The sequence below is a fragment of the Diceros bicornis genome, chromosome 3 (genome assembly GCF_020826845.1).
Source record: "Diceros bicornis minor isolate mBicDic1 chromosome 3, mDicBic1.mat.cur, whole genome shotgun sequence".
In the NCBI taxonomy this organism is placed as follows: domain Eukaryota; kingdom Metazoa; phylum Chordata; class Mammalia; order Perissodactyla; family Rhinocerotidae; genus Diceros; species Diceros bicornis.
This window is the reverse complement of record NC_080742.1, coordinates 38,238,065-38,251,999: the sequence shown is the minus strand read 5'-3', so window position 1 is coordinate 38,251,999 and position 13,935 is coordinate 38,238,065. Positions and strand designations below refer to the sequence as shown.

The 13,935-nt window shown below is 35.1% G+C and overlaps 1 protein-coding gene across 1 annotated transcript in view; it reads left to right on the top strand.

Moving 5' to 3' along the window:
• The window catches only part of THSD7A (thrombospondin type 1 domain containing 7A), a 675,175-nt gene that overhangs the window by 647,441 nt on the left and 13,799 nt on the right, over nucleotides 1-13,935 (top strand). The window contains exons 24-26 of the mRNA XM_058526377.1: nucleotides 9-183; nucleotides 4,761-4,934; nucleotides 11,315-11,410. Of these exons, the coding sequence (XP_058382360.1) occupies nucleotides 9-183; nucleotides 4,761-4,934; nucleotides 11,315-11,410 (445 nt within the window). The remainder of the gene's footprint in view (nucleotides 1-8; nucleotides 184-4,760; nucleotides 4,935-11,314; nucleotides 11,411-13,935) is intronic.

Below are 13,935 nucleotides of genomic sequence, written 5' to 3'. Positions count from 1 at the left end.
CATTCCAGGATGCCCAGTGTGGTGAAGGGACCAGAACAAGGAACATTTCTTGTGTAGTGAGTGATGGGTCAGCTGATGATTTTAGCAAAGTGGTGGATGAAGAATTCTGTACTGACATTGAACCTATTATAGATGGTAATAAAAAAATGGTCCTTGAGGAAACCTGTACCCAGCCTTGCCCAGGTAACAACAGCAAAACGGAATTCATATTCTGGTCATTTCTTACCAGGACCAGAGTCAAGGGGTGGTTGCATTTATAGTCTAAATTAAGGGATGTCAGCAGTCTTCTCATTCAGTAATACCTGTGCCAACAGTTAGATACTGTAGTGTGGATGAAGTGAGGGTACTGCCTTGTTGCTGCCAGGTGGGGGGGAAGTCCAGATTTCCCATGTGGTCTCTATTGGCACCAACTCCCCTGGAGTTTTAACATCTACAGGGGATGGCAATTAAGGCCTTAGGCTCATGCTTCACAGGGAAAGTATGAAAGAAAAGTTGAGAAAATAAGGATAGAACATACATCTATTTAAGATTTCCAGAAGGAGAGAATAGAGAATAAGAGAGAGGCAGCATTTAAACATGTAATGGCTAATGAAAGATTTAAATCCTTATAATGAAAGCTTACTTTGGTTCCTACGTAGAATTGACAACAAATTCACATCTAGATACACTGTAGTTAAAACGTAAAATGTAGAAAAATAGAGAATTAGTAAAGCAGTCAGAAAGAAAAAGGCAGATTACCTGCAACTGGAAGACAATCAATTAGAATTATACCAGAATTCTTAGCTACAATGAAAGCCAAAGACCATGGAATATATTCAAAGTGTGATGGAAAATAATCATCAACCTGAATTTTATCCCCAGCTAAATTGTCATTCAAGAGTGAGAAAAAATAATATTCTGGAAAAAAATATTGAAAGAAATCATTCTGATTCAATATTGGACACAAGTGGTGCCTGCAGTAAGATGTGGAAAGCAAGTGTTGTATGTCAAATAGTTCAGAAATAATTGGCAGGCAGGGATAAGCTAATATTTAGGAATTTGGGCTTGATGCAGAGAACTTTAGGGTAGACAGAAGGTTAAAATAAGCTCAACATCAAGCATGAGCCTAAGGTTTTCAGAAAGATATGGGGGCAACAATTTATTAGTAGACTAGAAAAGACGAAGATTGAAAGCAAATTGTCTATATTTTACCCTCAAATGGAAAATTTTTTTTCTCCCAATTTGGTTATAATTACAATAAGAAAAAATATATCTTTTTAAGAAATATATTATTTCAAATAAGATCTCAAATAATAAAAATAAGGATTTGGCAAACAAATACTGATTGGGCATAAAATAGACTTTCTATGTAAAAATGATATGATTTAAGAAAATTTTAAAGATGGATAACTTACATATTTTCAAACAAAATGTTTGAGTGGGATTCAGACCCTAAAAGCTGGAAAAGCTGACAGTGTGGATTTCTCATTCATTCACTCATCAATTTACTCATTCTTTAGTAAGTAAATTATTTGAGGTGATAATAATGGTAATTCCTATAGTTTATTATTAAAATGAATGGAATAAATTGAACAGAGTGGTAAATAAAATAACCCCTGATACTTTGAAATATATGCTAAACTTTGAGGCCATTCTTCACTGACTATATTCAACTGTAATAATAATTACACTAATATTTTCATCTACTTCAGGTTAAGAAATAAAGATTTTTAAAAAAAATCTCACTGTCTAGACCTAGGCCAAGTATTGCTTCTTAGACATTCCCACACCTGCCAATAATAACCTTTTCCTAATCCTGCAATTCCCCTGTTCCATTTCTGCCCCCCTCCCCCACCACTGGCCTGATTTCAGTCCAGATCTCACACACAATACAATTTGATAAAATCCTTTTGCTTCACAGCAGACTGAGGTTGAGGCTGTGGCAGCAGGTGAGGGCTCTGGACAGGGCCAAGGACTGAACCCTTGGGCTTTGATGTGCTGAATGGCCACAAAATCAACAAAAGTTGACCAAAGCTGAAAAGTGGAAGGCCTACCTATTCCAAAACCAAATCTTCAGTGCCAATAATAGGATCATTGTGAGACCCACAACATAGAGCAGAACTGGCATCGTTGCCAGGCATCGGTGTATACTTTACTGTGGAGTCTCCCCACTTGTTTTTAATTATACTTCCTGTAGCACCATCACCCATTCATTTGACTGTTATTTATCAAGTGTTACTGTAGACCAGGCACGGGCTCAAGGTTGGAGATGCAGTGGGAGACAAACATACGCTGTCCTCATAGAGTTTACCTCCTAATGGAAGAGACAGTTGCTAATCTAATGGTAGCACAGATAAACATAAAATTGAAATATGTGGTAAGTGATATGAAGGAAAACTACAAGATCCCATAATAACATAAAACAGGGCAAACACACCATTCTAATTAAAGTACCTACAAATCCAGGAGGAGGCTGCTCTTCTCTTATAAATTACAGTCTATTCATTTCCGTTCCTCTCTTGCTAATTTTCTCCAATGATGGGTTTTGAAAGCTAACAATATTAAGCTAATAAGCTTTAAAGAGTAAAATACTGAAGTAGGAAATGCGTTTCATATACTTAATTGTCATATCTTTGGCAGGCATAATGTAGTTTTATTATTACAAAAGTTTAAGGGGCTGAAATATAAAAGTATGTTTAGTACGAGGCAATGCCTCACTCTCATTTGCTGTTATTAAATCTTTGAAGCCTGACATGGATTATTTGAGGATGATACTTATATAATTCACAGACTACCATTAAAAGATTTATTAAGTTATATTGCAAAATAGACTATATCAAGTGATATCAGCACAGAGATAAGGCCCACTAGCAAAATGGTATGTTTTATTTCCCTGTAGTTTATAATCACTGAGGTGAAGTTATACTAAATTCATATTGACAGGAATTTTTTTAATTTCAATTTTAATAGTTTCTCTGGCATAATTAAAACTGAGTAACCCAAAAGTAGGATTTCCTAGGGGATAGAAATGTTTCTAAAATTTTTTTAGACTATGTAAAAATTCTTACTAGTTTTTTTTTCCTTAAGACTTCTAAAATTTACTAGAATTTTCTGCACTTCAGGATGACATCAAATAGAGTAATAATGACATACTATAATAAAGGTCTACAAAAATCACTCCACTTTACTATTATGCATGTATCTATTAGTCAGTAATTCATGTCTTGCCAAGATTTCTTCATCATGGCACAAAATTTTTTTTCATTAATCAGATCTCCAGGCAACTTTGTGCTAATATTAGGCATAATATAAGGAAATATGAATTTTTCAAGTGGTATGGCTGGAATAATTAAAATGATAAGAACCCTGTATGGATTTGTGTCTTTCATAATTTACTGTATCCTCTGAACAGTATCACCAAGCAGTCAGTCCTGAAGAAACGATGGGTACATGGGAAAGGTATATTTCATTAAATCTTCCCTGTTCTGAAAATGATGTTGATGTTGAATGCGTGAAACACTATGGCCCAGCAATTCCATTGCTGGGTATATACCCAATAGAAATGCATATATAAGTTCACCAGAAGGCTCATACTAAAATGTTCACAACAGCAGTATTCAGAACAGGAAAAATTTACAGCTCCCCACATGCCCATCAATAGTAGAACGGATATCTAAATTGTGGTACATGCGTACAGTAAAGTACAGCAGTAAGAATGAACCAAGTAGAACTACATAAATATATGATAGATCTCGCAAACAAACAAATGAATGAAAGAAACCAGATATTAAAAAAATGTACATATGATACAATCTCATATATCACAAGAGGGGGTTTCTGAGATTCTGAGAATGCTCTGTTGCTTGATTTGGGTGTTGGTTACGTGGGTATATAATCAGATTGTGAAACTTCAGCGTTTATGATATGTGATCATTTTGCATGTATATTATTCTTCAATAAATAACTGAAAAAAAGGAGAAGTTGATTGAATATGTTGATCAGAAGGAAATGAATGACAAGCATTATTGCCACTACCACAGCTGCTCAGCTGGCTGTATCATCTCCATGCCTCAGGGAAAAAATAGGAATGAAGCATAAATGCCAGCTTTCTCAACCTTGGACTTCAGGTTCTTTCAAAATTATGACTACCTGGGAGACAAGTTTTATGTATATTTAGATTTTCATTGAATATTCCAAGTGCTTAATAAACCCCTTTACAATGATAATGACAAGAGTGCTGGTAGGTTTTAACCAAGTATTTGTTGTCTCTTAAGAGGAGGTTGGGGCCGGCCCCGTGGGTTAGCGGTTAAGTGCGCGCGCTCCGCTGCTGGCGGCCCGGGTTCGGATCCCGGGCGCGCACTGACGCACCACTTCTCCAGCCTTGCTGAGGCCGTGTCCCACATACAGCAACTATGGATGTGCAGCTATGACATACAACTATCTACTGGGGCTTTGGGGGAAAAAAACAAATAAATAAAATTAAAAAAAAAAAAAAGGAGGTTGAATCACAATGAACAAGCTCTTCAAGCAATAGTTTACATTTGATATCACTAAGCAACACATAGTCTATACCCAATAACACACTCAGAAAATAACAATATTAATGCACATTTATAAAATTACATACAAACTTGCAAATATTAAATACTTATCTAAATTTTACAAAAATCATGTATGACTGGCATACCTGAAAACATTGCCCAGTGGGGTTGAAAAATAAAATGACTATCTGGCTGGCTATTCTTTATGGATTTGGTATACACTACAAACCTGTTTTGCAGGTGACTGTTATTTGAAGGACTGGTCTTCGTGGAGCCTGTGCCAGCTGACCTGTGTGAATGGTGAGGACCTAGGCTTTGGTGGAATTCAGGTCCGTTCCAGAGCTGTGATTATACAAGAACTAGAAAATCAACATCTGTGCCCAGAGCAACTGTTAGAAACAAAATCGTGTGATGGTGAGTGCTACAATACATGAAATCTGTTCCTTTTAGTTTTGTGTTGATAGGCAAAAGCATAAGATACAAAATTTTCTGTTAAATAAGCAAATTTGCTAAGATGTCACTTAAGACTGAGAATTGAATGAAGGGTATGATTCTGAGTTCTAAAGATTTAGAGGAAGAAAAATCTTGCCACCTTTTATAAATTAGATATGAAATATTATAGAAATGTTTCCCAGTTTTGTGAGCTAAAGAAGACTGAGATAATTAGGAGCACATTATTTGTACACCTAAAACAATCCTGATCATGTATGAATCTAAAAATATCCTCAATTTATTTAAAACAAAAGAAACAAAAGTTACAAATCTACAGCAAAATGAGAGACTTTACTATATTTTCAGAAATTGATAAATCAAAGTATTGGTAAGAATTAATCTAAATTTGACATAACAACATATATGAACACATGTTTATATGTCTGTGTGTGTGTGTAAACACAGAGAGCCATGCACCCAATATAGAGATAAATGACATTTTCAAGAACCACAGAGCATTAAAGTGTCATAGTTTGGGAACACAGAGGAAGTCTAAATGAAAACAAAAGAATTGATATCTAGTGGAGAATATAGGGTTCAACAAACAACCCTCTCCTTCCTGCTTGTGTTTGGAAACAGTCGAGTGTGTTGTACAATAGCAAATAGGAGCCAAAATATCACCTTTATTACTGAAAAGTTGGAGAAGAAGGCTTAGAATATTGGAGAAAAATACTTAGAATGGCAGCCAAAAGGGCTAGATGACTTAACCCAAGAATTAGATAGAATTATCCACCTTGTCAGTTGAATATTCCCAAATTTACCAACCAGATAAAACGTTCCGTATACCCTGGGACTGGATAGGTAAAAACGTGGAGAAGGGTCAAGGGTTACAGTAAATGAAATAATTCCCAAGGAAAAAGAGATTTGTTCCCCCCAAAATGACACTAAAATAAAATTAGGACATAAAATTTGCAAAAGAAAGCCCCCCATGCACACACAGAAGTAAAAACTGAAAATCACACTTCTACAGCATTACGTACCAAATGTTATGTGGGATGCAGCACAGAAGTACTTAGAAGACAACTTAAGGGGCCAGCCTGGTGGCATAGTGGTTAAGTTCACACGTTCCGCTTGAGCGGCCCAGGGTTCACAGGTTTGGATACCAGGCTTGGACCTATGCACCGCTTATCAAGCCATGCTGTGGCGGCATCCCACATATAATGCAGAGAAAGATGGGCACGGATGTTAGCCCAGAGCCAATCTTCCTCAGCAAAAAGAGGAGGATTGGCAACAGATGTTAGCTCGGGGCTAATCTTCCTCACCAAAAAAAAAAAAAGAAGACAACTTAAGGCCTTAAATGCTTATATAGCAGGGAGAAAAGTTTAAAATGTCCTAAGCTTTCAACTCAAGAAATTTTTTTTAAAAAATGGAAAGAGGAAATAGAATATACCTAATACAGATAAATACAAATCCAATGAGATAGAAAACAAAGAAACAAGATAATCAACCAGACCAATACGTTGTTTTTTGACCTAACTAACAAAATAGACCACTTCATGGCAAAATCAATGAAGGAAAAAAAAAGAGCAAAATTGGTGCTACTACCAATAGGATAAAGTTTAGAAAAATATAATTCTATGAATAAATTTTGCTGATAAAAATTTGAAGATAATTTAGAATGTTATTATAATTTGCAAGAGTAATAGAGAATCTAAACCATGGATTCTATAACTATTAAAACTCTATTAAATATTTACTCACACATGCACACGAACTAAAACCTAAATGGCTTTGATCATGAGTTTTACCAAAATGTAAAGAAACAAACAAATCCCTTTTATGTGAAATCTTAAGAAATAAAACAAAGTTTATTGTTTATTTAAAACAATAAAAAAATGAAGAAAATTTCCCCAACTCCTATGACATATAACTTGATAGTAAAATCAGTCAATAAAAATAGTCACCAATGAAAATAGATGTCAAAATCATAAAAGATAAAATATTAGCTAACCAAATCAATAATATCATGACTAACTATAGTTAATTCTAGAAGTACAAAGATGCCAAAATATTAGAAAAATCTATTAATGTAATGCATCACATTAACAGAAAAAAAGCATATGTTTGTTTAATACATGTTGAAAAGGTGTTTATAGAATTCAACATTAATTCACAATAAAAACTTGCAAACTATACTTAAACTAGAAGGAAATCCATTACCTAATAAGTGATATCTACCAAAACGTACAGCATACATCATATTATAAGAGGAAACGTTAGAGGCGTTCCCTTGCAATCAACAACAAAATGAGGATGCCCACTATGGACACTTCTTTCCAGCTTGGTAAAGGAGGTTCTAGCCAAAGCATAATCAGAAGTTTAATAGTTGAAAAGGAAGAAATAAGTTATCACTCACATATTATATGATTTTCACATTAAAAAAATTCAAGAGAATTTATGGACAAGTATTTGGAAGTAAGAAGAAAGTTCAGAAACATACGAGTTAAAACCAATGCATAAAATAATTAGTCTCTCTTTTACCAGTAAGACTCAATTACAAAATTTAATTACCAAAAAAACACATTAACAATCAAAATAAAACTATAAGTAGAAATATATCTAACAAAAACAATGTAAGATATGTATGGAAAAAATGTGAAATCCTATTGGAGGACATAAAGAAAACATAAAAAAACATAAAACAGTGAAATAGACATGTTCATGGATACAAACCTCAATATCATAACGTCTCAATTTTACACCAGCTTATCTATAAATTCCATGAAATTTGAATAGATTGTTAACGTAATCTGAGAAATTGATCCTAAAATTAATATGAAGGGATTGAAGACCAAGAAGAGCCCAGAATTATTGTAAGAAGAAAAAGTGGGAGAGGAGGTCAAAGGACTTACAAGGCTTTATATGAGATTTTACTCCAAAGCATTAATAGTTTAAAAAGAGTGACTGGTCAACAATAAAGCAATTAGACTGATGAAACAGAATAAAGAATTTCAGGAACAAATTCTCATACGGCAGAGGTGAAAGTTGGTGGGCAAGTGAGTGGATAAATAACATTGCAATAATTTGTTATCCATATAAAGTTTTTAAAAGTATCTTTAGCTCACACCATATGGAAAACTACATTCTAGATAAATTATAGACCTAGAGGTGAAGAGAAAAACTGTAAAACATTTAAAGAAAATATGGGAGAATATCATTATGAACTCAAGATAGAGAAGGATTTCATAAATACAACACCAAAAGCACAAACAAAAATGAGAAAGATTAAAACTTCTTTTAGGGGGCCAGCCCAGTGGCGCAAGCGGTTAAGTGTTCACACTCCACTGCGGCGGCCCGGAGTTCGCTGGTTCGGATCCTGGGCGCATACCGACACACCGCTTGTTAAGCCATGCTGTGGTGGTGTCCCATATAAAGCAGAGGAAGATGGGCACGGATGTTAGCCTAGGGCCAGTCTTCTTTAGCAAAAAAGAGGAGGATTGGCGTTGGATGTTAGCTTGGGGCTGGTCCTCCTCACAAAAAAAAAATAAAACTTCTTTTATATTAAAATTTAAATCTTCTGCAAAGTAAAATAGATCATAAACAAGGTTACTGGACAAGCCATAGACTTAGAAAAGATATTTGTGAAGTCAACTAATTTCAAAGGGTTAGTGTCTGGAACAACAATTCTCAAAGTTTTTGGTCCAAGACCATTTTATACTCTTAAAATTGAGGACCCCAAACTGCTGTTCTTTTGTGAGTTATATGTATCAAAACTTATCCTTAATTAAAAGTGAAAACTGATAAATTTTTAAATATTTATTAATTTATTTAAAATAATCATAACCCAAGAGCCAGCCCCAGTGGCCTAAGGGGTTAAGTTCGGCACACACTGCTTCGGTGGCCCAGGGTTCAGTTCCCAGGCACAGACCTACACCACTCGTCTATCAATGGCCATGCTATAGTGGTGGCTCACATACAAAATAGAGGAAGATTGGCAACAGACATTAGCCCAGGGCGAATCTTCCTCAGCAAAAATAATAATAATAATAATAATAATAATAATAATCAGAAACCAATTGTATGTTACCATAAATAACATACTTCCTAAAAACAGCTATTTTCTGAAACATAAAATAACTTTAATGACAAGTGTGGTCTTGTTTTACATTTTTGCAAATTTCTATAATACTGGCTTAAAAGAAGACAGCTGTATTCTCTTATCTGCTTCTGCATTCAGTTGATTGCAATCTTAGTTTAGTTTATGTATATGAAGAAAATCCAGCCTTACTCACAGATGTGTAGCTGAAAGGGGAAATCCTCACACACACACACACACACACACACACATACACACACACACTCTGAAAGAATCTCAATTCTCCCAGGGTCTCTGGACCATATTTTCAGAACTGCTATTCTAGAATAAAGAATTCTCACAATTCAATGAGAAGAAACATAGATTTCAGTAGGAAAAAAAAAATGGCTAAAAGATATAATGAAGGAATTCTCATAAGAGAATATCTAAATGCCCCCAAACATTTTTGTTACTGTTTAATAGCTTTAATAATCAAAGAACTGCAATATAAAATGCCATGTTAGCTTTCCATACCCGTAAGACTGACCAAAAATTTAAAATCTGGCAATTATAAATGTTCTTAAGGGTTTAGAGCAATGGTAATCCCTATTTACTGCTAGTGGGTAGGTAAATTGTCACCTTTTGGAGGAAAAAAAGTGAGCTGTATTTAGTAAAGTTTCAGCTATCCCTACAGTGATACCCAGAAGTTTCCCTTCTAGATATTTACCTTAAAGAAGCACAAGGAGATTTGCACAAGGTTGACCACTGAGACATTGTGGTAATAGCAAAAATTGAAAACAACCTAAAAGGCCACCCAGAGAGGAAATAGCTAAATAAATTGTGGTATTTAATAGAATGGAATTCTATATAGCGGTTAAAATAGATGGACTATATTTACATTAAGAAATCACATAGAGGGGCTGGCCATGTGGCATAGTGGTTAAGTTCGTGTACTCCACTTAGGCACGAACTTGTGAACCCCGGGCGCGGACCTACACACCGCTCATCAAGCCATGCTGTGGCTACATCCCATATACAAAGTGGAGGAAGATGGGCACAGATGTTAGCTCAGGGCTAATCTTCCTCAGCAAAAAGAGGATGATTGGCAACAGATGTTAGCTCAGGGCCCATCTTCCTCACCAAAAAAAAAAAAATCACGTAGAAGTATTTCATCTGTAACATGGACTATTAGGTTTCATAATGATACATAGAGTATGAGACTTTTTAAATTTTAATACTAATATATGTCATTTATGGATATAGAGATAGAGATAGATAAATAGGTAGAGGTAGGTAAATAGATAGATAGATAGATAGATAGATAGATAGATAGATAGATGGTTAGGCAGACAGATAGATATTGTTAGTGCTGCTGAGTTGACCCTGACTCCCAGCGACCCTGTGTTCAGCAGAGGGGAACCCTGACCAGTCTTTTTGCACCACCCTCTCATCTTCGGGCGCTATATCAGATAATGCTCTGCTGCTACTCATAGGGTTTTCATGGCCAATTTTTTCAGAAGTAGATGGCCAGGTCCCTCTTCCTAGTCTGTCTTAGTCTCGAAGATTCTGCTGAAAACCTGTCCACCAGGGATGCCTTTGCGGTATTTGAAATACTGGTGGCAGAGCCTTCAGCATCACAGCAACACACAGCTGCCACAGTATGACAACTGACAGAGGGGTGATGTGGGTCCCTGACTGGGAAAGGAACCCAGGCCACAGTGATGAGAGCACTGAATCAACCACTAAACCACCATGTATATGTATATACATCTAAAGAGTAAAAACCATGGCACAGAAATGCATTTCTACTTTAGAATTGGGTATTGCTAGACAGACGTAGGGGGAGATCAGATCAGGAAGGAAAATAATGGGACATCAAGTTTATCTGTTATTTTTTACTTATCAATAAGCAAAAGAAAACTAAAGCAAATGTGGCTAAATGGTAATATTTGTTAAAATTGCATGATGGTAATTATTTTCCATCCTTGTCTGTATGTTTGATATTTCAAAATAGTTTAAATAAAACAAAATTAAATTAAAAATCCAGGTTCACATCAGATAGTATGACAGCAGACATGGTGGTAAATTAGCTGGGATTTAGGTATATATCTGGGATTTTATAACATTTATATGGCAACTTCAGGGCAATAAACTAACAATTGAATCATTGGAGATGGACTTCTCATCACTTTTCAATTGTTTATAAATATTTTATTAATACACTATCCCCATGTTTGTCCTTTTGGACAGAAGAATGCTTCTGCTAATGTTTGTTGTGTCCCTGCAGATGGACAGTGTTATGAGTATAAGTGGATGGCTAGTGCCTGGAAGGGCTCTTCCAGAACAGTCTGGTGTCAAAGATCAGACGGTGTAAATGTAACAGGTAAACCTCCATTTCTCTTTGTTCTTTGAAAGTCTTCTTATAAAGTACATGTGATTGGTTAAAGAAAATAATTAAGGAAATAAAGATATTCTTTCCCTATTCAGCACAAGATTGGGATTCAGGACACCCAAGTTGTCTGTCTGGTGACCAATGAGAAATTATTTTATATTTTAATGATTCAATTAAATTCTCGCTCACCCAGCCATTTAAGACAATGCTGCTACAATTTATTAAATTAAAATACTTTCTAACTTTAATAAATGATTATTATAAGTAATATTCTCAGATTGTTTTTCCTAGAAATTTTGTATATTAATAACTCACTAAGTGCTAAAAATAAATCAATGTTTTGTTGACTATATCTGTTTCTGTGCCTTAAAGGCAATACACATGCAGACCAAAAATATTACCAAGGGAATATGATTATGCAAATCCAAACATCTTGCTTGAATTCAAAAATCCATGACTTATAGTTTTTTATTAACTAATAGGGAAGACCTATTGGTAAATCTCAAATCCAGAGCATCTGAGCAGCTCACCTATTCTGTCTCCACTCAAAAAGTATGATATATCCAAAAAAGAAATACAAACGAAAAATTTTTTGAATGTCCTTTACCCAAATATACCCTCCCAAAACTACTCTAATCTGCAATTACTAAACGTTGCCTTATCTGAGCCCAGTAAATGCAAGGGATCCCAAGGACCCTTTGAAGAGGGAAGAAACTTGGCTCCAGATAGGTAGTGAACCACCCTGCAAATTTCCTAGAAAGAAACCAAAGTTGGATCCAGAACCTGAACCTCAGGCACATAGACCCCAAGATCTAATATCTCTCCTTAAATTGGCTCTCCTTTATAGAGCCAATCTATCGGAATCTCCGTAGCATAGCAGCAGCATGAGTATTCACAGTGAACTGTTCAGGGGAACCTGCTGACTTGCTGCCATTGTGCTGACCCTCTGGCAGGGAGAAAAAGTAAAGTGCATTTGGGTGCCTCTGAGTAATGTCCATTTATAAAGTTAGCTGTAATATATACAGTAAGATAATAGGAGCAGGGATCAATATGCTTTTTGGAAAGCATCAATTTTTATATTGAATTTTAAATTACCTGGATTATTGAAACCTGATTACTTATTTCCTCCCCATGAAAGCTGGAGCAGGATGTCGAATTGTATTCTTGTGAAGATAAGATTTTATACATGAGAAATCTGTTTCAAGAAACCCTTGATAATAGCAATTCGCAGTGGATACATATATAACAAAGAAAAGACACCTACCAGGAAACCCTTTGCTCTCTCCCAGTATTATTTTCTGGGAGAAAAATCTTTTCCAACCACACCACTCCCAGAAGTATAGGGGGAGAAAGCACTTTGCGAAGATAGGCACGGACTTTCCAAACCCGAAGGCATTATAGAGCTGGTCCACTCAGCTCAGATGTTGAAAATGAATGCCTACATTTTTCATTAAATTATTCAGAGGGAATTTTACTGCTTCCCCAGAAGGTTCTATTAGTTTTTCAATGTTTTTTTCCCCCAAATATGGATGCAAATAATATTTATTTGCCTTTTCTTGTACATGTTAAGAGCTCTTTTCCCACTGAAATTAGGGCTATTCCCCAATACAAAGATAAGTCAAATTTTAAAAGACACCTTAGAAATCATATTTTCAATTTCATTTCAGTACAGTAGAGTATCCAATGTATTTCTGTCTAACAGTTTGATACCAAAAAGCCAATCTATAAATGATTTGTGATAAACTCTATATGCACTCTTCTTCCATCTTTTAGGAGCAATGAGATTCTTGATGAGAAATAGACAAGCATGTAAAGTATATTACCTACTTTGACTGATTGCTTTTATTTAATTTAATAGTTGTCCTTATAAGAATCTCCAGATGTTGTTTTCCTTTTCTTCACGTGTTTAATGATAACTTCTGTGGCCATAACTATGGCCATTTAATAGCAATTGCCTTCCAGTGACTGACTACTTTTTCCTATCAATTTTTCTCTGAATATTTTGTTTATAATTTTGGGAGATAAGGCAAAGAATTAACAATAGGCACCTTTGATTAAATTCCAGAGAATCATCAATTCCATAATAAAGGGAAAACTGCTAAAATTCTGTTAAACTGAACAAGTATGGTTTGAAACTATGAATTCTTTCCACATCACCAGTATTGTTTCTTTATGACATCTGGTCTCATCTTAAAACATCACTTATAACAACTTAGGCACCCTTGGTACTAGACTCAAAAAGAAGGAAAAAGAAGAGGGATAAATGGAGAGCGGCAATGTCAAGTTCAAATGATAGTGCGAACACACCACTTAGTAGCTACATTTGTCTTCTTTCCTGTACCCCCAAAATCCTGAATTAGCCGAATAGAGATTTTCTTAAAAAGAAATATGCATTATAAAAAATGCATTTATGTGGTAGTCAAATTAATTAAAGAGACACCTCAAGAAAAATCATAACTACTTCTTTGAATAGCCAAGAAAAATTTTAACTTTAAAGGGAAATTAAGTCTGCTTTT